Here is a 22,066-nt window from a genome sequence, read left to right as displayed (position 1 = left end):
TTTGCACAAAACAAAGTCAAGTGTCAAAAAACCCCAGAGACGACCTTGTCAAGTACGTTATTTTCTGAGTGGCGGCGCACAGTGACAAAAAGACTAAAATAGTAGTCAAAACCCACAATTTAAAACAGCAAGCCAACCAAACATAATATTAGAAATTCAGTTTATTTTCAGACTAAAGTTTTGAAGATACACTATTTTAAAAAAATAAATAAATAAATTTAATTAGAGGGTGAAGTTTTTTTAAATAGATTTTCCATTACAAAATCCACGTTATTTATATATTAGGTTTGAATTAGGTTAATATTATAATGATTCTAAAACTAAAATTTTTTTTTGGTGTCAAAGAATTATACTTCCATATTGCAAGAAAATGAAGTGTGGTTCTACAACAACCGAACACATGATAGTTGAACACAGCGAAAATTGAGCACAAACCACAAAAAATAAATTATTAAGCATTCATTAGAATCAGTTCCAATCACAACTTACATTTTTTATTATTATATCATGATCAATTGATAATCTCATTTATTTATGTGACTAAATAATTAAAACGTTAGTCACTCTCGGAAAAAATATTAAATCATTATTTTTAATTATACAGATAATAATATCAGAGGTTTTATGGTGAAGAATTATCAACTGATAAACTTATTTATTTATGTAATTAAATTTCAATGTTTGTTACTCTCAGAAATAATATTGAATTTTTTTTTTAATACCAATCATGATTGTTAAATGATTTAAATTTATGCTTAATAATTTATTTTATTCATACCAATTTAAACATTACTGCGGATTGTTTTCAATTGTCGCTGTTTTTAACTGTAGTACGTTCAATAGATGCGTGTTCTCTTAACATGTGATCAGTTGTCTAGTTACCGTAAATACTTACGGTGATTATTTACGGCCAATATGTCACTATGGCTGACCACCCCTGAGTATACCGAACAATATGCCTGTGCGGTGCTTGATATATAAATATAAAAATCTATCTTTTAGTTTAATTAATCAAAATAAAGCTGCACAGAATTCGTCCGAGTTGCTGGCAAGCAATAATACAAAAAAGATTTTCGCGAACAAACACGGCGATTAAAACACGCGCAAATACTTTAAAATATTGGATATCTATTTTCTACAATTTTTTCTGTAGTTTATTATAACTATATTCCACCTAATTTGAAATAAAAATGCTATTTTTCTCCCAACTAATTATGATATAATATTTAAGAATTTTTGTGTTACATAGAAATTTTAATAGAATTTGCCAATTTATGATTGAAATGAAAATTAACAACTTTAATTATAAAATAGTAAGAACCACTTTTCCATTTGAAAGAATTAATTATAATTTATACATTAGTAAATAATATTTAATAGTATTTAAATAAATTTTCGTCAACTTTTAATTTTTTCGCCTCTGTGCGTCGCGCGAAACCATTGGTCTGCGAGCTTCATTCATCGAGGACTTTGCCCTTGTGAGTATATTCGGTATATTTGGTGTCGGGTCGCCATAGCGACCCTCGCGAGGGGTCGTATATACGAAGCGGGCGATTTCTATGTCGCAATAGTGGCACTCGGACAATGGTCAAAGTCACACGTGGAGTGGACAAAGTTGAGATATAAAAAAAGTTTAACGCGATAAATTAATATAATCATTTCCACGTTAACTGCAACTTTAACAGTAATTTTCCTAACTATCATCAAATTACAAATTGTGCACCAATATGAACTATGGCGTTGAAACTTTGCAAATGTTGCGTCTATAGATTCCAAATTTATTGGAAGGTGTTGATTTAGGCAAGGCGATGAATTCTAAAAATTCTAAGCTCTCTTCAGCGGCGGCTAAATCTCTGTCGAAGTCCATAGACAATCTTTCGGCGCTGAAAAAGCGGCAGTTGTCTAGGGATGGATCTAGAGACGTGAAGAAGACTAATGGAGAAAAGAAGAGGACCGAATCTATGGTCAGGGGCTCCAGTTGCCAAACGTTGAATTCCAGTTCTAGAAGTAGCAGCCCTCAGAGAGGTTCTACCGGTGAAAACAGCTACACGAGAAGATCTGCCGGTGGATGGTAAAATATTTTTTAATATTTATTAAATTAAATAGGTTAATTTCCACGCACTTCAGTCTATACAGAATAGGGTAGTACATTCATATGTACACACATACGTCTTTCACTTTGTGTAATTAAAAAGTAAATTACTTAAAAAGTATTTTATTTAAAAATATAGTATCATATTTTAATATGGGTTAATGTGACTTTGTCAACTAGTGCGACACTGCTGATGGATGTATTTTAATTAAGGTTAAGTACTAATAAAAAAATACCCACAAATTTAAGGATATCTTGGATTTTTTTTTAATAATAGAACATTTTATGTAGTACATTATTTATGAAAAATAACATTAACTAAATGGCACCTCTGGATCTTTTACTAATTTTTAAGTATTTTTTAATGGGTTTATCATACATTTTGAGCTATACAAAAATGGCGGATGTTGGTTTTTAGGTGTTTAAACGTTTCGGGCTTGTCAGCGTAGACACGACTCTTAGCGTAAATCCACAAAAAATCCAACGGTGTTAAATTGCATAATTTTGGCGGCCAGTTGACGTCACCAAAATGTGAAATAATGCGATCTGGGCCTTTTCACGCAAAACATTCAACGTTGCATATGCTTTGTAACATGTTGCGTCGTATGATTGGAATCACATGTCTTCCACATCAATATCTTAGATTTAGTGCCAAAAATAATCGGTTATCATGATTGTTACAGTCCGATCTTTAAAAAAAAGTAGGACCCAATGACGCCGCCTGACCACAATGCACACCAAACAGTCACTTTTGAGCATGTAATGGTCTCTCGTGAATTACATAAAGATTTTCCTTATCCTATATGCGATAATTTTGTTTATCAACGTAGAAAAAGAGGTGAAAATGTGCCTCATCAGAAAAGAATATATTCTTTGAAAAATCAGCATTGACTTTCCACTGCTCTAACGCCTAGTTTGCGTAAATTGTGTTATCTGAATTTTAGATGAGTGCAGATGCAAAATACGCCAAAGGGAACCATAATAATAGCCAAAAAGCTGTGAACGCTGACGAATCGACAATTCCGGATCTTCGGCCACACTGTAACTCACAGTAGCAATATTCTCGGCTGATTGGGCGCCGCAATGATGCGCAGGCTTTACCCTATCTCTAACGCTTCCAGTAGCTTGATTTTTTTTCACCATATTGCTAATTGTTCGCTCAGTAGGATAATGCAATTGACCACAATCTTTCCATAAATTTCGATACACAGATCGTACAGAACAGTTGAGCTCGTTGAGCGATGGTTAAGCAATGCATTTCGTAAAAGTAAATGCAAACTAACATTTGACACTTAAAACACGCGTGATTATTGACAGCTGTGCGATTTATAGTGCTGCCAGGGATGTTATTGTGTGGTGGGGGGCATTTGTTATGTGTAATGAAATACTATGGATCTTAATGAAATTGAAATATTAATAAAATGGACATTGACTGGCCAACTTTTGCCCTCGATTTGATTTTGAAAAATATTTACTGTTTTTTAAAATTTTATTTGAAGGGTAATCCGAGAATTTCTGGTTTAGAATCAGAGACGTCATTTCAAGTTGTATATCATAATATATTCATACTTTAATCACCGCTTAAACTTTATTTAATATAAAGTACTTTAATAAAGTAAATCAGTGTGAATGTCGAATAAAAGATTCAAAACAACAAATCGGAATCCGTTTAGTCTAAGTTTAAGGTCAGATGAACACTCATGAATGATTCTACGAAATTTCGCCAGACACGCGATTATTCGGAATACAACGCCGTCTTGTCCATTAACCCTAAAAAGGTACAAAGTTGCGTGATGGAATCGGCCGGTTAATTGTTTTTATTTACGCTCAGATTTTAGCCAGGGGTTGAAGCTCGCCTAAAAATGCAAATTGATATGAACTTGACCTTCCACAAGGGATCTTGGCTGAAGGGAGATTGACTGACACTTTAATTCGTTTTCCAACTATCCACCCTCATTTGGTTTGGGGTAAACGCGATGTTTGAATAAAGTATGTGGATTATACTGCGATTCGGCGTATAGAGCGATTCTTAGAATTAAAAACACTTAAGTTGAGTAACAGTTAACAAACTTAACTTAACAGTTAATAAAACTACATTAGCAAAATAGATTTTTCAATCGATTTAGTGATGTCAAGCTTAATTTTAACATTGCTTTGATATGTGTTTCAACATTAATATATAATTCATGTGCAAAAGACTCAAATTGCTATGATTTCCGCCGAAATATAATCGTATCCATTTTCTAAAAAGTCGATTAAAGGGAAAATTGTCGGTAATTACTGAATAGTTTATTGTTTTTACACAAAGGTTATGATTTATATGTCAGGTTAAATATGTTTATATGGATAAACATGTACCGTGTGAAAAGTAAATACATATATACAAATTAGTACGTAAAGTACATTAATATAAATTGAATTGATGATATAAAAACAACGATAAAAATCTTTTTATTCGCTTTATCAAAACAGCATGTACAAAAGTGATCAATCGTGAATATAACATTAATATTAAATTATTATAATATCAATACTTTTTGTGGGAAGCTCATATTTTATTCTTCAGAAATATTGAAAATATATGTATGTATATCAGGGGCGTATATTCAGGGTGTGCTAGGTGTGCGGCGCACACCCGCAAAACCATCTAAAATATAAATTTAGAAATTTAGAAAATTTAGGGCGTAAAGCGACATCATTTTGCATACAGTAGTATGCAAAATTATAAAATTTTAATATGCAGTGTATAGTATGCATTGGTATTTGTCATTCGCTCTGAACGTTTTCGCGCGAGCGATCGTTTTGGAACAACACATATAACGCGCCGACCTTGCGCGCGGCCGCCGACTAAAGTAAATTGTTCCGAGATTTAACGGCTGAAGTCGATCTGTCGGCTGGCAGCGCTCAGTAGTAAAATTGGTCTCGAATTTGGTGCGCGTACTTCAAAAACTCTTGCGTCCGTCGCTGCTGTTTTATTACATTATATCACAATAACAGGTCACTCATTTTTTTATATTTTGGCGTAAAATAGTTTATTATCTTATTTACATATGATCAATATTTAATTTTCTATTCTAGATTATATTTTTTTATTTACCCCAATAATGATGAAGAATACTGTTGAAGATATTTTGAATAATCCATTTTCAAAAAGAAGTTATGAAATTAAATTGAAGATAATCAAAATTGGCAAACCACGTCCACCTCTTCCCAATTTATTTATGAAGCATAAAGACAATAAATGTGAATATACAAGACATTTTTCATTTTCATCATATGAACGAACTGAATGGTTAACAGGTTGCGAACTTCGATCTAGATTGTTCTGTTGGCCATGTTTATTGTTTTCCAAAGAAAGAAGCGTGTGGAATAAAAGTGGATTTGCTGACCTTAGTCATCTGATAAGGGCACTGAAAAAACACAAAAGATCGGAGTCACACGTTCAATCATTTTTTTCTCTCAAAATGTTTGGAAAACAACGAATTGAAGTCATGATTGACGCTCAACGTAAAGCTAATATAAGTCAACATAATGAACAACAAATAAAAATAGAGAAATATTAAAACGAATTATTGACGCAGTAGTATATCTAGGAAAACAAGAACAACCTTTTCGAGGCCACGATGAGTCCTGTAATTCACTAAACAAAGGAAATCACCTTGAATTTTTAAATGCACTTCGAGAATACGATTCAGTTTTGGATACTCATTTAAATACTGCAACGGTGTTTCGTGGTACTTCCCCATCCATACAGAATGACGTAATTGAAGCAATTGGTGATGTTATTAAAGATCATATTAAGGAAGAAGTAAATTCAGCAAATTTTGTCGCTATTATTCTTGACGAAACTTCAGGTATAATGACGAACTCACAGCTCTCAACAGTTTTGCGTTTTGTTTATGAAGGTGAAGTTTACGAGCGGTTTATTGGCTTTACAGACGTTAGCTCTGATAAAACAGCCGATGGCTTATTTTGCCACCTTGTAAATATAATTGAAGAATTTCAAATTCAAGAAAAATTAGTTGGACAGACTTATGATGGGGCGAGTGTAATGAGTGGACATATAAATGGTTTGCAAGCCAAAGTACTCGTAGTTTATCCACTGGCCATTTTTACACACTGCTATGCTCATATGTTGAATTTAACATTACAACAAGGTCTTTCCAATATAAAAGTGTGCAAATCATTCTTTCCAACTTTAAATGGATTGTCTGCATTCTTTTCGAAATCTTCCAAACGAATAAATGCTTTACAAGAGTTTGTAGGTAGAAGACTTCCTTCTGTTACACAAAAATACAGAAATGAATTTACGAACGTTTTTCGAGACGTCGTGAAAAATTGTGAACTATGGGACCCCGACACTGTAATAAAAGCACGAGGTTTTCTTAGCTTTTTGGAAGATTTTGAAACAAGAAAACTTCTCCACATATTTTCAAACCTTTTTGGAAAAACTGATGTGTTACACAACATTTTACAATCCAAAACTTTTGACATATTATATTGCTGTAAGAAAGTTACCGAAATTTTGCAAAAACTCAGACATGAACAGGAAAATAATTATGAAACATTATGGGATTCTTATGTAACGGAAGAAAATTATCCAAGACTGAGTAATGATTTGCTTGTTGAAGAAAAGCACGCGTTTAGCCAACTATTTAATACAATAGTTGATAATATATGTAAGCAAATTGAATACCGTTTTTCTTCAATGTCCAAATTGGAATATTTTCACCTTCTGGAGAAAGAAAAATATGAGCAATATAAAGGAAAATTTCCAAATGAATTACTTACCAAACTGCAACAATTCTATAGAACATTATTTGATTAAATAAGTTTAAAAAATGAGCTTGCTGTTCTTTATCATTTACCTGAATTTGCAGAGAAATCTGTTCAAGAGCTTGTACAATTTATGAACCCAAATAATCTTAAGTCAGGTTTTCAGGAAATAGATAAATTAGGCAAACTAATATTAACTCTTCCAAGCAGTACTGCTTCATCAGAACGTTCATTTTCTGCTCTGAAACGAATTAATAATTGTTATCAAAGTACCCAAGGCCAAGAAAGGCTATGTGGCCTTAGCTTGATTTCAATAGAAAAAGGGATCCTTATGGATATTAAAAAGAAGAGCACTTTTTATGACAGCGTGATAGAAAAATTTATGATTAAAGAAAGAAGATTAGATTTTATATATAAATAATTATAATTTTATGTTTATTGGAAATTTGATATTTTTATATAATAATATTTTAGAATAGGTTTGCTGTTTATTTATTTATTTATATATGGGAAAAAGCTGTAAGGCAGTTTAGGCATGCCAAAACCTCGGCTAATAAAAATGAAAAAATGTACTTTTTTTAAATTTTTTATAGCACACCCAATATTAACACCCACCGTACGCCACTGATGTATATACGGTCAAATTATGATATATAACTATAATATATTAGAGACGTGCGTGTATATAGTATGTGGAATAAGTAATAATTTGAAAATTAGCCGTTTCCAAAAATATACATTAATTTATGTAATTTACTTGAGGGGAAATGTGAGAAGTTCACGATTTTCTCTTCTATATTACTCATATTTTTTTCATGTGAGTACATAGCCTTAATGTACACGATTACGATTTCTGAGAATTTTTAAGCACCATAAATCGGCGATCAGTCGATGTCTACATTTAACCATAACCATGCATGGCATAGTAATTTTATTATAACTATAATTTGATCGATCACCTCTGAATTTAAATAATTAATAAATAGTCGTCTCATATTTGTTTTAAAAACTATTTTATTGTACAAAAATAAGTCAGTAGCTTATGGTCAGTCTGGGTGTTTTGTTATGGTCGTGTTTATTGCCATTAACGAGCATGACCTCACAGAGGGATGGAATCGATAGAGACCTTAAATTGTAAGAAGCAAATTTGATAAAGTTCGCTACATGTGACGTGATGTTTACATAGTTTTTTTATGGCAAATTGAAGGAGAAAGCTTTAAGCGATCACACATATATAAAATACTATTGTTGCCGTCTCAAAACATGCCAATCCTAAAGTTCGAGGGGATAGGTTTTAAATAGGATTTCAACCAGGATCTATTAGGTTTTTCTTACTAAGGTATACCATCTACTGTGATAGATATATAATTATAATATTGCTCGAAAGTGACGGTTTTAAAAGTATTCACCACAATGACTCATATTTATGGTTTGAAGGAAGTTTTTCTACTGGGTCTGGTAAATTGAATATGTTTACGTGGTTATTCCTACTTCTAGGGGTCCTCATATCACGTTTTATTTAAGTCCCTATTTTCTCAAGGGTAAAATTATAAAGTACCTATGCAGGACCGCTGAGAACGAACCCGGGACCTGGGAAAACAATGATTCCAGACCTCATGACAAAAATAGCATTATAAATATATTTTAACATCGTAATATAAGTTCTTTAATAAATAAAAATAGGTACGAGTTAACCCTTTCTATGCTAGAAATAAATATAAAAATTAGCCATTTTTAATGCCTAATTAAAATATTATGCGAAATATTTTAATTAGGCATTAAAAATTATAAAACTATCTACTCACATTATTTATCTGATAATTAGTTGTGGTTTCTTTGCTGCTCAGTGTTGCCACGCTCGATTATCAAACGTTTATATTATGACTATTTATCAGGGCTGTGGAGTCGGAGTTGGAGTCGTGGAGTCGTGGTGTTTTGGCCGGAGTTGGAGTCGGAGTCGGAGTCGTGAAAAATGAGCGACTCCGAGCATTTTTTTAAATTATGAAATTTATGAATTTTTAATTGCGTAATAATGAATGTGTATATCGTATGATTATTAAACGTGTAGAAAAACACCAAAAATACCTGATAAAATTAAACTTTTTTGAGTCGGAGTCGAAGTCGGAGTCGGAGTCGGAGTGGAGTCGTATTGTTGGTAAATATCGGAATCGGAGTCGGAGTCGTGTTTTTTTTAACGACTCCACAGCCCTGCTATTTATAGCAATATTACGAGTGAGAATCGGATAAAGCACATTTAAACCAAATTTTGATCAATTGGAGATCACTTTTCATAAATCAAAAATCCACGTCAAAAGCTATAAAATCGTGCCGTCGCCGTCGCAGTGGGAACGCTCGTTGCCGAGCGTTCTCACTGCGACAGCACTGACACGATTTTATTGCCTTTGCAGTGAATTTTTGCCTTTGCATCTCACCTTTTAATGATCATACTTCAATTTCATATAAAAAAATGTATAACATCGTGTAATCGATAAAAGCTCAGACATTATATATAAGTAAACCGATTCAGTATTTTTGTACATACAATAAAATCCTAATGCCAATGCGGTAATAATATCATATATGAAATATATGTAGTATATACTCATAGAAGTAATAATTATGGTTTCTTAACCTATGGCCCAAAATATTGAGTAGGTCGCGAAATATTTGTATATAATATTTTCAACAAAAAACACAATTATCGGATTAGAAAAAATAGCATACCTCGACGGTAAGCTAAAAATATATATATAAAAAAAATGGAACAGAAAAAGCTAACTATATTTTTTTAGCGCTGACATATACCAAATTGTCACCAAGTATTTTAGAAGGTAAATTTTCCCTTTGAAGAAATTACTAGCATAAAGATTTTGTTAATATACAAATTGTATATATGTACATACAAGTTTATAAAAATACTAGGAAACGAAATATTTCGCTATAATTTAAATAAAAGCAATGTGTAACACTAGTAATGTTTTTACCTTTACATCACGAGTCAGGATTTGGTTAACTTTAACTATAGAATTTTTTTTTATAATATGCCTCAAGGATGAAAATTTATTGTATAAGATGCGACAAGAACGAAGCAGACAACGATGCCTCGAACCTTTTTACAAACGCTTTTTACAAAATATCAGCTGCTGTGAAAGGGTTAAAGGCCTAAAATGTGTTAAAATATAAATAATGAATAAATTCGTTATTCCAAGACAGCCAAACATTGAATCAAATACTCCTAGACTATTGTTTGATATCCACCTATTTGTCGTCAATATATTGGCCGAAACATTACTAACTACCACTTGGGACAAACACTCCAGAGGACCTGTGAGAACAGAGCCCACTGGGTTAACAACAGTCGCGTCTCACAGAGAGCCTGCATCCCCAGATTTGCCGATCAGCCACCGGTCGAAAGATTGATGAGACTTCTAGAGCTGCGCCCTCTAGAATTAAATGACAGATTTCAAAAAGTATTTTTAAAAAATACAACATCATTTTCAGTGGACCATAAATACTTAGATTTAGTTTATTATTATGTATGGGTAGTGAATATATAATATTTAGGAAGCTTTCATTTAGTTTATTCCACTTTTATGTAGTGAAGGAGAAAAAGGATTACTTATGCTTGCAAACTTATGAAGCTAAATTTCTAAGACAATAATGAATGATGAGTATTTAAATCACTAACTTTAAATACCTTCACAATAATAATAATGAAAAATGCACAACAAATGAAATTTTCTGAAAAAATTAGGAAAATTAAAACTAAATAACTCTAAGGTGTATAAAAGTTTAACTGTGCGCGACTAATTGCAGTTTTTTCCTTTATTAAAATGGTAGCTGATTTTATCACAGGATAATTTTAAAGATAACTTGGGTTTATCACTATCGAGAAAGTTACCCGTCTATTCAAAACTGCCTTTATACTGAAATATCTGCCTAAGCAATGTACATAAGTGATAATGATAAAAAAAGTAGAAAAACAAACAGAAAGCGTCACTAGATATCGATCATTATCGCTTTTTTCAAAACTATCGAAGCTTTTAGGAAAAATGTTTCTGAAGCATCTTAAACCGATACTTGAGGACAAACTGATAACTCTATCTTAACAGTTTGGCTTCTGAGAAAGGCAAGTTCATCGCATTGATAACATACTTAATAATAAATAATACATGCTCAGCAGTATTCCTGGAAGTCTGATAAAGTGTGACACATAGCACTCGAAATATTATTTTTATTGAAAGTTAGGTTGTCCTTACAGCGCCTTAATCATGAACAACCGATTTGCTACTCTTCCATACGTTTCCGTCCTTCAGAGAGGATTTAATTTGACGTGATGGTTGCATTTTTTTGTTGATTTACTATTTTGCCAGATATTTTTGCAAATAAAACTCCAATACAGCGCTGCTCGATATTGATACACTCATTAAGAGGCGCTGCCATCTTGCAACAGCAATATCAATTTATTAAAATGTTCATCAAGCCATGAAACGATGCCTATATTTTTATTATCTAAACTTTTTGTTAAGATTTTATATATTGCAGCGGTTTTAATTTTATTTATAAATTTACTAAAGTCTTTATTGACATTTTCTAATAATTTAAAATTAAAGAGTTTATTATATTTTATAGTTGTCTATAGTTCATTTTAACTATCTCTTTAATAGGTTCACTATTGTTAGATATTTTTTCATATTATTTAGACAATATATTAAGATCACTTATAGCATTGTCGATATTATAATTTTGATCGATTAAATTTAAATTTGACATAATATGATCTATCAATGAATTACTATTAGTGCTAATCCTTGTATATAAAGATTTGCTTAAGATATTGAAATTATAAGATTGTATCATTGTTATATAATCACTAATGTTGTATGTATTTTTTATTATATCTATGTTGAAATCTTCTAAAATTATACTTATAATTATCTCCTTTATATTATTCAACATATTTTGACCAAAATTTAGAGCCTTATTATCAATGTAAATGTTTAACGGCGATCGATCCATCCCTGCAATCTTGATTTCGATGATAGTTAATAAGTATTATTATCTTCATTAATAATTTTATAATTCATATTATTATTTATGTAAAAAACAAACTCCTCTGCCCCTTTTAAATATTGATACAAAGATAGATCGATAACCTTCTATGTTATTCTAAATATTATTCATTTTTATTTTCCACTAAATTCCTACAAAGAATGCTGCAGAGATTCTCTGCCACCTAATAACTAAAGTTTGCGTTCCCGAGTATTATTTTAAGTACGTACAAGAACTTGAGTATTGGTAAAATAGCATTTTTATCACTAAGAACTTACTAATAATTATTTTAAAATAGAATGTTTACTCACCATTGTTCATGTTCAACGTGCCAGAAATTCCCACATTGTAAAAAAGCACCACTTTAATTTCACAAAATCACTCGCAAGAAATGTCGAAAGTTCCACAATACGAGACATAAAAAATACAATATAATCTCACTAATCTGTTAATTTACAAAAAATGTTATTCCAGCAACCCGGCAATGTCTAAATGTTTGATAAACTCATTAATTAAATTATCAAAGAGTATTTGAAAAAAAAAACAAAATAAAAATAATTCGAAAATATATTCATTATTTTTAAATAAATAAGATAATAATAAACATTCTTTCGGGTATCTGAACTTTACGTGTTCGTATATCGAACGTCAGGGTCCACAACTTTCGGGATTATAACTTCGCAGCCAGTAAGACGCAAGTTGGTTGGTGAGGCAGCGACGGTAGTGTGGGGGTTGATCCCTCTCTGGTGCGAGCGTCCATGACAGTATGTTGTCCGCGGGCGGCGGGCGTTTGCTACTCTCTTCGAATGTCTGCCAAGTACCTGTCCTCTCTTCATTGGAATCCAGGCTTAAGTATTCAGGGCTGAAAAGATTGCTCACTAATCATAATCTTTTTGTTGTACTCGCTTCTTAGAACAACGAAATAAGTATACGCCTTTAGAAAGTGACATTTCCTTGATTGAGGTTGAATTGTGTAACGGGAATTTGTGGCCTTACGGTACTATTAGTCTTCCGGTGATATATTGCTTCCCGTGATCGTTTTATAACAATATTCATTCAATGCACCGAGGAATCCTTGCGTGTTATTTATGTGGGGACTATTAAGTTCTAGTTGTAACGAGAGCCTTTGTGTGACGAGTGCTCTGTGTGGTCCAACAATTCATATGCTACTTTTTTAATAAATTTAACGCCTTCCTGCATGGATTTTTTTCTTATTTCATGAGACCGATGTTCCGTGAGAGCAGTTAGGGAGCAATAGTCCGTTCATCCAATTTTATAAATATAATTGATCCGTTACTAAGAAAGGAACAACTGAAAAGTTGTACCGTATACCATGAATTGGTATGGATTTTATTGCTTTTGACGTGGATTTTTGACTTCTGAGAAGAGATAATTATTTTTTTGTCCTTTTGTATTGATCAAAATTTAATTTTGTTGCGCTTCATTCGATTCTCACTTATTGTATGTTGTAATATTGTTATGGAAATTCTTAATATTAACGCTAGATGGGTGGGGATGGTGCATTTGCTCCTCCCCTTGAATTTGACTAGAAAAATACATGTCATTTAATGAAATATTAAAAATGCTTTTTAATATGTAAATATTATTTTTGAAATATTTTTTTATTTTAACTTTTGCTCACCCCCCTGGAAGAAGCTGAAATGACAATATATTGTAACACTCTTCATTGGAATCCAGGCTTAAATATTCAGGGCTGAAAAGATTGCTCACTAATCATAATCTTTTTGTTGTACTCGCTTCTTAGAACAACGAAATAAGTATACGCATTTAGAAAGTGACATTTCCTTGATTGAGGTTGAATTGTGTAACGGGAATTTGTGGCCTTACGGTACTATTAGTCTTCCGGTGATATATTGCTTCCCGTGATCGTTTTATAACAATATTAATTCAATGCACCGGGGAATCCTTGCGTGTTATTTATGTGGGGACTATTAAGTTCTAGTTGTAACGAGAGCCTTTGTGTGACGACTGCTCTGTGTGGTCCAACAATTCATATGCTACTTTTTTAATAAATTTAACGCCTTCCTGCATGGATTTTTTTCTTATTTCATGAGACCGATGTTCCGTGAGAGCAGTTAGGGAGCAATAGTCCGTTCATCCAATTTTATAAATATAATTGATCCGTTACTAAGAAAGGAACAACTGAAAAGTTGTACCGTATACCATGAATTGGTATGGATTTTATTGCTCTTGACGTGGATTTTTGACTTCTGAGAAGAGATAATTATTTTTTTGTCTTTTTGTATTGATCAAAATTTAATTTTGTTGCGCTTCATTCGATTCTCACTTATTGTATGTTGTAATATTGTTATGGAAATTCTTAATATTAACGCTAGATGGGTGGGGATGGTGCATATGCTCCTCCCCTTGAATTTGACTAGAAAAATACATGTCATTTAATGATATATTAAAAATGCTTTTTAATATGTAAATATTATTTTTGAAATATTTTTTTATTTTAACTTTTACTCACCCCCCTGGAAGAAGCTGAAATGACAATATAGAACAAACTTACTTCATTTAGACTTAAAAATAAATACTGTCGAAGAACAAATGAGGAAGCATGCGCGCAGGCATAAGCTGCATTTGCTTCAGCATACGAATGCTATACAAAATATATATTTTCATATTAATTAGCTAACGTTTGTGGTTTTGTGAGAAAGTTACTACCGTAACAGATAGTAGGGTTTATTAAAATAAATAAATGTTTTTCCTACTCTACTAATCAAAAAATAAATACATTATACATTTTCTCCTTTAATTAAAGAAAGCTATCTGCTAACTGCTTCTGCTTTGGCGGTCAGTGGCGTGCGTGACCGGTTAAAATTTATAATTCAAACCCAAGCCGCGACCTCTACGGAAAGTAAAATCAAACAATTTATCGCTGATATGATTGTGTTGTGTTTGTAAAGCTTTACATTTACGACCGTTTCAACTACCCATCCTGTCAAAAATTTGATTACCTTCAGACTTCCATTAGTTTATGATAAAATAATATAAAGATACATAGATTGCAAAAATATTGAGTTTGATTTTGTGATTTGATAAAAGTATTCGTTTACACAAGTAACTCTGTTTAATAATGCATCTAAGTAATATGATTGTATTTTGCATAATACTAACAATATAAACGTAATAGTATAATACCTAATACATACATTTTGTAGTACAAGGTAATGATAGGAAATAAAGTTTAAAATAGCAAAAGTTGAAAATGTTTTCGATTATAATGTAGTCTACTTTTGACGTCGTTTAATAATTGAAATCGGACAATCGATAAACGTATAATATGGGAAATATATGTATGTCATGTTCAAACAGTCATTCGGTATGGAATATGACAGTCACAGTAAACAATATAACTACGATGCGGTTATATCCATTATACAGTAAAATTTATAGACTGCTAGTTTATAAAATACAAGTACGTTTATTATCCCACTTTCAAACCATAATCTTTATTAGTATGATACATATATACAAAACAAAATTACTGCTAATCGTAAATGGAACTAAAGTTATGCTACTATAAATGAAAGAACTGATTGATGACATCGAATAAAATTGAAAGGGCGTACGACAAAAATGTGTTCTCTCACCGGATCTATTTAACATATTGGACTAGAAAGGCAGTGTAAAGATTGGTGATAAAAATAATGTAATGCCAAAAGCGAAAAAGAGAGACACATTTATGAAAGAGTTTAAGTATACTGGGTAAATAAAGATGGATATGAACCAGAAATAAATACACTAAAAGTAATCGATAATATAGTGATTATATTTGTAAAACACATTGTTCATGAAAAACCTTTGTTAGAAAAGTCTCTTCAGCTATGATCACTCTTATAAAATGGCAGCAATGGCAGCACAGATTTTTTGAAGATGTTGCTGTAGGATTTGAGCGTTACGTTGTCTTCACAACGCATTTTGCGTTCGTCTTCTATACCTGTCCATCCTTCAGATATTTTTTGCAATCATTTCTAGACAGTTCGATGTGGTGGAGCGTCATTTTATATATTTCGCACAACGAAGCGCTACTCAAAATCGTTCACCCATTGAGAAGCGCTGCCATCTTTCAACAGCTGTTTATCTAAATTCTTATTACATATCAGTTGGATAGTGCTGCTACTAAGAAGATCTCAAATCTTTAAAATGAACGGTCATACTAAATTGAACGGACGATAGCGTGATTATTATTTGGTAAGTATTTCAGTCATTTTTGAGGGCAAAGCTCAACACAATCCATCGATGAGTTCAATTTGTGTCAAACCTAGGCCGCCGATGAGCACAATTGGGTCACGTCGAATCGGTTTTAGGACATACAAACATCATATCTGGCCCATAAATCTGACTCGGCTGATCAATGCCGCGTGTTTACTATTTTACACGCGCGCACGACGCATTTGACGCTATTATCAAATTGCATGTCACACCGCTTGTCGGATGCGACAAATTTATACGAGTTGAAAAAATGCAGAAATGCCCTTGACAATGCGGCAAAATGTATGTAAATCTATCCATTAACCATCTATGTACAGGCTGATCCAATTCGAATTCCATATATTGGCAGAACTGAAAATCAGACAGCTGTCAATAATCACGTGTGTCTAAAGTGTTAAATGTTACTACGGATTTTACTATTGATTAAATGGAAAAAGATAAAGTCGTAATATTTTTTTCATATAGACAAATATTCATTCCATAGATAGCAGCACAAAATGATTTAGTTTTTTTGGATATATACTTTAGTACCCGTCGTTAAACATTAGAAGCAACTAAAGGTAGATTCTACCAGTCTCGTGGATTACCGTCATCGAACGTAAAGTGTAGTAACTAGCTGATCCGTCGGTTAGGTGTTAAGAGTAATACATTAAACGATCACACAATCAATTTATTAATATTATTATGACTTACAATCATTATAGCTCGACTGGAAGTGGATTAAGCAGCTCCGATGGCTTGGATCAGACAATACCATCAACTAGAAGGCAAGGAAGCTGGCTGGGAGAAGATAATATAAATGTGGTAGTCAGGTACTTTCAACAAAAATAAGTCCTTAAATCCATCTACACACGCAATATATTGTAAATTATTCTTAAAATTTAAAGGGTAAGGCCATTGAATAGTAAAGAAAGAAAGAGCGCCGACAAATCTGTGATAGAGTTTCCGGGCAACGGACAAATCTTATGCGAGAGCTCAATAGTAGGAGCGAAACCGAAATTGTTTAGCTATAATGTTGTTTTTGAGACGGGATCCACTCAAGAAGACATTTTGGAGCACTCTGGAATCAAAAGACTATTAGAAATGGCCGTAGAGGGGTTTTCTTGTACCGCATTTTGCTATGGACAAACCGGTAGTGGGAAAACTCATACGCTGACTGGACCTCCGGGATTGGTAATTTTTTAAGCATATACTTCCTCATTTATCATTGTGTTTTAATCAATTATTTTTTATAGCATTTCAATGGAAAGTCTAACATATCTTCAGAAGACCATGGTTTAGTGATAAGATCGTTTGTGTATCTATTCCAATTGTTACAAATGAGGCGCGAGTTTCATTTTGTTTTGAAAGCGTCGTTTCTAGAAATTTACAATGAAAAGGTATTATTGTAATTAAAAGCAATATTGCTATAATCAAAAGTCAGTGCAAAAAAACTAATTGAAATAAAATAAAACAAAACCGCCCTGTGTACTTACATGCATATATATGCTTTCTGGGTGATTGACCAATCACGGGGCAGTAATTTAATATCATGTGTTGAATCAAGTTTGTTTGCACTGAATACTGAAAATAAATAGATTAGTGTTTAACATTTTTTTAATATTGATAGGTGATCGATTTGCTTAATCCCGGAAGTGCTAGAAAACCATTAGCAGTTAGATGGTCGAAAAAGGCTAGAGGTTTTTTCGTTGAAAATCTATTCACCGTCGATTGTGAAGAATTGGACGATCTGTTCGCTGTTTTAGAAGAAGGAATGAGGAATAGAAAAGTTGGTTCGCATGGAATGAACGATTACTCTTCGCGGAGTCATACGATTCTTACTGTTTACATAACTTCCGAGCAACAAGCTGAAGATGGCATTTTCATTAGTAAACAAGGAAAGATTAATTTTGTTGATTTGGCCGGAAGCGAGATGACTAAAAAAACGCAAAGCGAAGGAACGACTCTCGAAGAAGCTAATAATATTAATAAGAGTCTTATGGTTTTAGGCAAGTTCAACCAAATTAATTATGCATATAATTTTTTTGGGTATTAATAAATATTTTTTGTTATTTAAAGGTTATTGTATTGCATCGTTAAGTGACACAAAGCGTAAAAGTGGTCATATACCTTATAGAGACAGCAAATTAACTAAGTTGCTAGCTGATAGTCTCGCCGGTAATGGCGTTACACTAATGGTAAGTATTATTATAAGCTTTACTAGAAATAGGTTGTAAATATAATTTTAACAACACAAATAAATATTTCAGATTGCGTGTATCTCACCGGCCGAATCCAACACGAGTGAAACCGTTAATACTTTAAGATATGCGTCTAGAGCTAAGAAAATAAGAAATAAACCAATAGTTAAAATGGTACGTATACATTATATATATAATTTTAAACTTGTCATATATTATATTTTGAATAGGACCCGAGAGAAGCATTGATATTGCGGTTAAAAAAAGAAGTTGATGTTCTACTAAATGAGAACGATCATTTAAGATCTGCTTTACATATGCACGTGGATCCGATGCGTACAATACCTCATTTGAACGATAGCTTAGGTATTTTAATACATAATTTGTGTGTGCATATATATATGTAAAATATTAACGTAATTGAAAATAATTTAGGTAATCAAATGATTAAAACGCCGCCGAAGGTCGATATAGAAAAGCTCGCCGAGTTGGAAACGCACGAATTGGCCGAATTAATAAAATTGTACATGACTGAGAATCAAGCGTTACGAAACGAAAACTCCGAGTTGTTCACGGCCAGAGAGTTGGTGATGCGAGATCAAGAGTTGGTCTGCAGGGAGAACGAGCGCTTGTTGAAAAAACTCGAAGACGTTAACTCGTAAGCTCCGTTCCATCAACATCAGGTTTTAAAGATTGAAGATAGTATCCGAATGTAACAATATCTTCGTTATGCAGAGTTTGTTGCAGATCGCCTATAATACCAGCGCGGCCTACTTACTCTTCCGAAATGCTCAACATGTCGTACAACGGAGACTTCGACGCTTCTACCAACATATGGACTAACCCTCACAGTTCCAGCACGAGTAGCTTTGTTAGTAATTGAGTTGTGTGTTAAATGAAAATATATAATGAAAATGCATAATGTGATGTTTTATTATTTAATTTATAAAATTATATGTTATAAGACAAAAGCCTTATTCATATACACTTAATATTACCTAATTATCGAAATATTTAAAGTAAGGAAGTGTTTCAAAAATAAACCCGTTAATAGAGTCTTTTGAAACCATATTTTTTTCTTTCATAAAATAGATCTGTTTTCGAACTACCCAAATTGACAATTTTCGGACAGCCATCTCTCTGGAAAAAATGAAAAATAAATTAGTAATAATTGTCAACCATTAACTATTAATAGATTATAGTGTAACTCAAAACTTATTAAACTAAATTATTTTTACTTATTACAATATTATTAGTGAACTTTGTGATTGGATTTTTGCGGACACTGATTAATCCAGACAATAAAGATTTTTTGAATTATATAAAAAAATATTTCCTATATGCTAATAAAATACATTTCATTAATTTGCAATATTATATATTACATCAGATTAAAATAATTAAAAAATGTATGTAAATAATTAATAGGTATCTATATGTAAGTAAATAATTATAAATAAACAGTAGAGCAAAGGTTTTAAGATATTGTAAAGAAAAATAATAATAAATAAAAATTAAATTAAATCATAGTACAATTGAATAAAAAACTAAATAGTTTTTATAAGCAAATTAATTTAAAATAAAATACATAGTAAATGAATATATAAAAAAAACGTATCAAGACATAAAATTCAAAATATCTCAAATAGCTGATATAATTTATTTACATAAAATATAAATATATTACCCTTATTGAACTATAAATTTGCCATAACATTAAAAACGTAAAATGAGAGAAATTTGCAAAATTATTTATTAAAAAACGATAATAAAAGGACGGTACAATTTGTGCTTAATATTTAAAAAATTGGAACCCTCCAAAACTTTTTAGTAAAATATTCGATTTAACCTAAAAAATTTTCTATAGGTACAACTTGTTTTAACACTTTAATTGCCAAAATGCAATATATCGTCTTTGGTCACTTAAATGAGAATTACCCGATTCGGAATAATCGGATACATTTTAAATGGGATATGGGTATGTAATACATCAATATTTATATGATAGTCTTGAGAGGGTTAAACTAAACCAAATTCAATTCATTAAGTTAGATATCACTAGAGTTGCTTTAATACATTATTATATGTTTACACAATTTACTAGACGTAGTAACTATTTTATTAGTTCAGAGATGATAAAAGTTATAATTGGGGTTTCATATAGACATTACAAGTACAGTTAAGTTATAAAACTAGAAGCAACAAAAGATGTTATTAGGTAAGGTAAAATATTCTTAAATTTGTATTTTACCATGAAATACTTACATCTTTTTCCTGTATGGTACACTCTTTGCAATAGTATGCGTCAGAAACGCCCGGCCCACCGCATATAACGCATCGTCCCTGGTATGATCCGTAGTTGCATTCGTCGCAGATTCTCACCAGGGTGCAAGGTCTCACGTACGAGTCGCAAATGACGCATTTGCCGTCGCATTTTTCACACAAACGGCCAATGGCTATAACATAATTGATCAAAGCCGGTGTAAACACAACCTCAAAATAGAGCGGCAATGTATGTCTACAAGAGATACATCTTTGCTTACCCACTCCGGGCTGTTTTCGACAAAATATCAAATCTGGATGATGTTTCGCCATGACGTTTTTGTCGCTTATTAATCAATGTTGTGCATGCAGCTCTTACTCCGAAACGACGGACAACAAAAGTCAAAAATGTTGCCGCTATCAAAAATATTTTTAGTTATAATTTACGAGTTTACACCCATAAAAATAAAAGAAACAAAAATAAATCGTTTAATAAAGCAATACTATATTTTTTAAATGAAAATTGTACATTTTTTGCAAATTGTATAATTCTTCACTCGCTTTTTTTAAATGCTGGCCAATTATTTATTAAAAAATATTAATTATAACTGTGAAATTTCCATATTATATTAAATAAATGCGTCTCAAAATGGAAATTTTCGAATATTGCTTAATAAATCTTAAACATCGCGTGATACATATTTATATTAAATAATTGAGCATGTTATTATTTACTGAGATTCCTTTCAAATATTTATGTAATTAAGATGCGCTGAAGACAAACTTTCTGACCGATCACAAATCTATCTTAATCGTTTTGATTTTAAAGTCTCCGTGTACTGCTTGCTGTGAAGTTACCCTTATCTTTTAACCATCACTCTTCAGGGCTCCGGCTCAACTGAACACTTTCTCCTAAAATTTAAGTTTTGTTAATGATAAATAAATTAGGAATCACTTGTTTCAAATTACTCGTAGTCATTATTTTCACTTAGAAAGAGACAAGGCAAACATTATGCAACTACAACTTATGGAAAGTTTACCATAGAACAGAAGCTTTGTATCCTAGGGAAAATTACCTAGAGCTATTATAATAGTGTAGTATTAAATTAAATAGTGACAGAGCGCTAAATTTGTCTTGATTCTCCCCCCCCCTCCCCCCGTTATGCATGTAGAGTACGTTCGCGATTTTTTAAAATTAATATTTTCATATCACTCACTCTTATTATTTTCTCCTATATTTTAGATTTAATCTATTATTATGATTAAGCAATCATATACTTGTTTTACATTATAACATTACATATGAATCAACACGATTATTAGTCGGTGATTTGTGTACGTTGAATCACATATAGACCTGAGTGCTTTTTTTAATTGCCATATTTTCTATAAGATCAAAATTAGTGTTAATTATATAATTATTATACTGATTGATCATCACAAATTAGATTTTCATAATCTC

The 22,066-nt window shown here is 31.9% G+C and overlaps 2 protein-coding genes across 4 annotated transcripts; one reads left to right on the top strand and one right to left on the bottom strand.

Moving 5' to 3' along the window:
* Positions 1-1,569: 1,569 nt before the first annotated feature.
* Positions 1,570-19,261, top strand: Klp54D (Kinesin-like protein at 54D). Of its 3 annotated transcripts, none has more exons than XM_088193670.1 (10): positions 1,570-2,071; positions 16,867-16,974; positions 17,050-17,335; positions 17,398-17,541; positions 17,772-18,150; positions 18,221-18,339; positions 18,412-18,516; positions 18,573-18,708; positions 18,778-19,000; positions 19,078-19,261. In XM_088193670.1, exons 1-10 carry the CDS (start codon positions 1,809-1,811, stop codon positions 19,223-19,225), a joined length of 1,911 nt encoding a protein of 636 aa, XP_088049796.1. In that variant the 5' UTR covers positions 1,570-1,808; the 3' UTR covers positions 19,226-19,261. The 3 variants fall into 3 exon arrangements, with proteins under 3 accessions (XP_088049796.1, XP_088049797.1, XP_088049798.1); XM_088193671.1 differs by having other exon boundaries at positions 18,778-19,025; positions 19,090-19,261; XM_088193672.1 differs by lacking the exon at positions 1,570-2,071 and adding an exon at positions 15,946-16,141.
* A 5-nt stretch (positions 19,262-19,266) lies between these two features.
* Positions 19,267-21,026, bottom strand: Phf5a (PHD finger protein 5a). Its single transcript, XM_088193673.1, has 3 exons — positions 20,886-21,026; positions 20,608-20,798; positions 19,267-19,482 (listed from the first exon to the last, which is right to left on the bottom strand). The coding sequence occupies exons 1-3, from the start codon at positions 20,935-20,937 to the stop codon at positions 19,390-19,392; spliced, it is 336 nt and encodes a 111-aa protein (XP_088049799.1). The 5' UTR covers positions 20,938-21,026; the 3' UTR covers positions 19,267-19,389.
* Between the last annotated feature and the right edge of the window lie 1,040 nt (positions 21,027-22,066).

Source organism: Plectrocnemia conspersa, unplaced genomic scaffold (genome assembly GCF_051122295.1).
Source record: "Plectrocnemia conspersa isolate PC_06_02 unplaced genomic scaffold, ASM5112229v1 ptg000009l, whole genome shotgun sequence".
NCBI lineage: Eukaryota > Metazoa > Arthropoda > Insecta > Trichoptera > Polycentropodidae > Plectrocnemia > Plectrocnemia conspersa.
Note: the sequence above shows the minus strand (reverse complement) of the source record. Positions and strands in the feature narration are given on the sequence as shown.

Excerpts from the sequence above, each read along its gene's own strand:
- Klp54D (XM_088193670.1), top strand. The coding sequence starts at position 1,809 with ATGAATTCTAAAAATTCTAAGCTCTCTTCAGCGGCGGCTAAATCTCTG. Across the intron at positions 16,975-17,049 it reads AATATAAATGTGGTAGTCAG|GGTAAGGCCATTGAATAGTA; the intron begins GTACTTTCAACA and ends TAAAATTTAAAG. Across the intron at positions 18,709-18,777 it reads TCATTTGAACGATAGCTTAG|GTAATCAAATGATTAAAACG; the intron begins GTATTTTAATAC and ends AAAATAATTTAG.
- Phf5a (XM_088193673.1), bottom strand. The coding sequence starts at position 20,937 with ATGGCGAAACATCATCCAGATTTGATATTTTGTCGAAAACAGCCCGGA. Across the intron at positions 20,799-20,885 it reads TCGAAAACAGCCCGGAGTGG|CCATTGGCCGTTTGTGTGAA; the intron begins GTAAGCAAAGAT and ends ATTATGTTATAG. Across the intron at positions 19,483-20,607 it reads GTACCATACAGGAAAAAGAT|AGAGATGGCTGTCCGAAAAT; the intron begins GTAAGTATTTCA and ends CATTTTTTCCAG.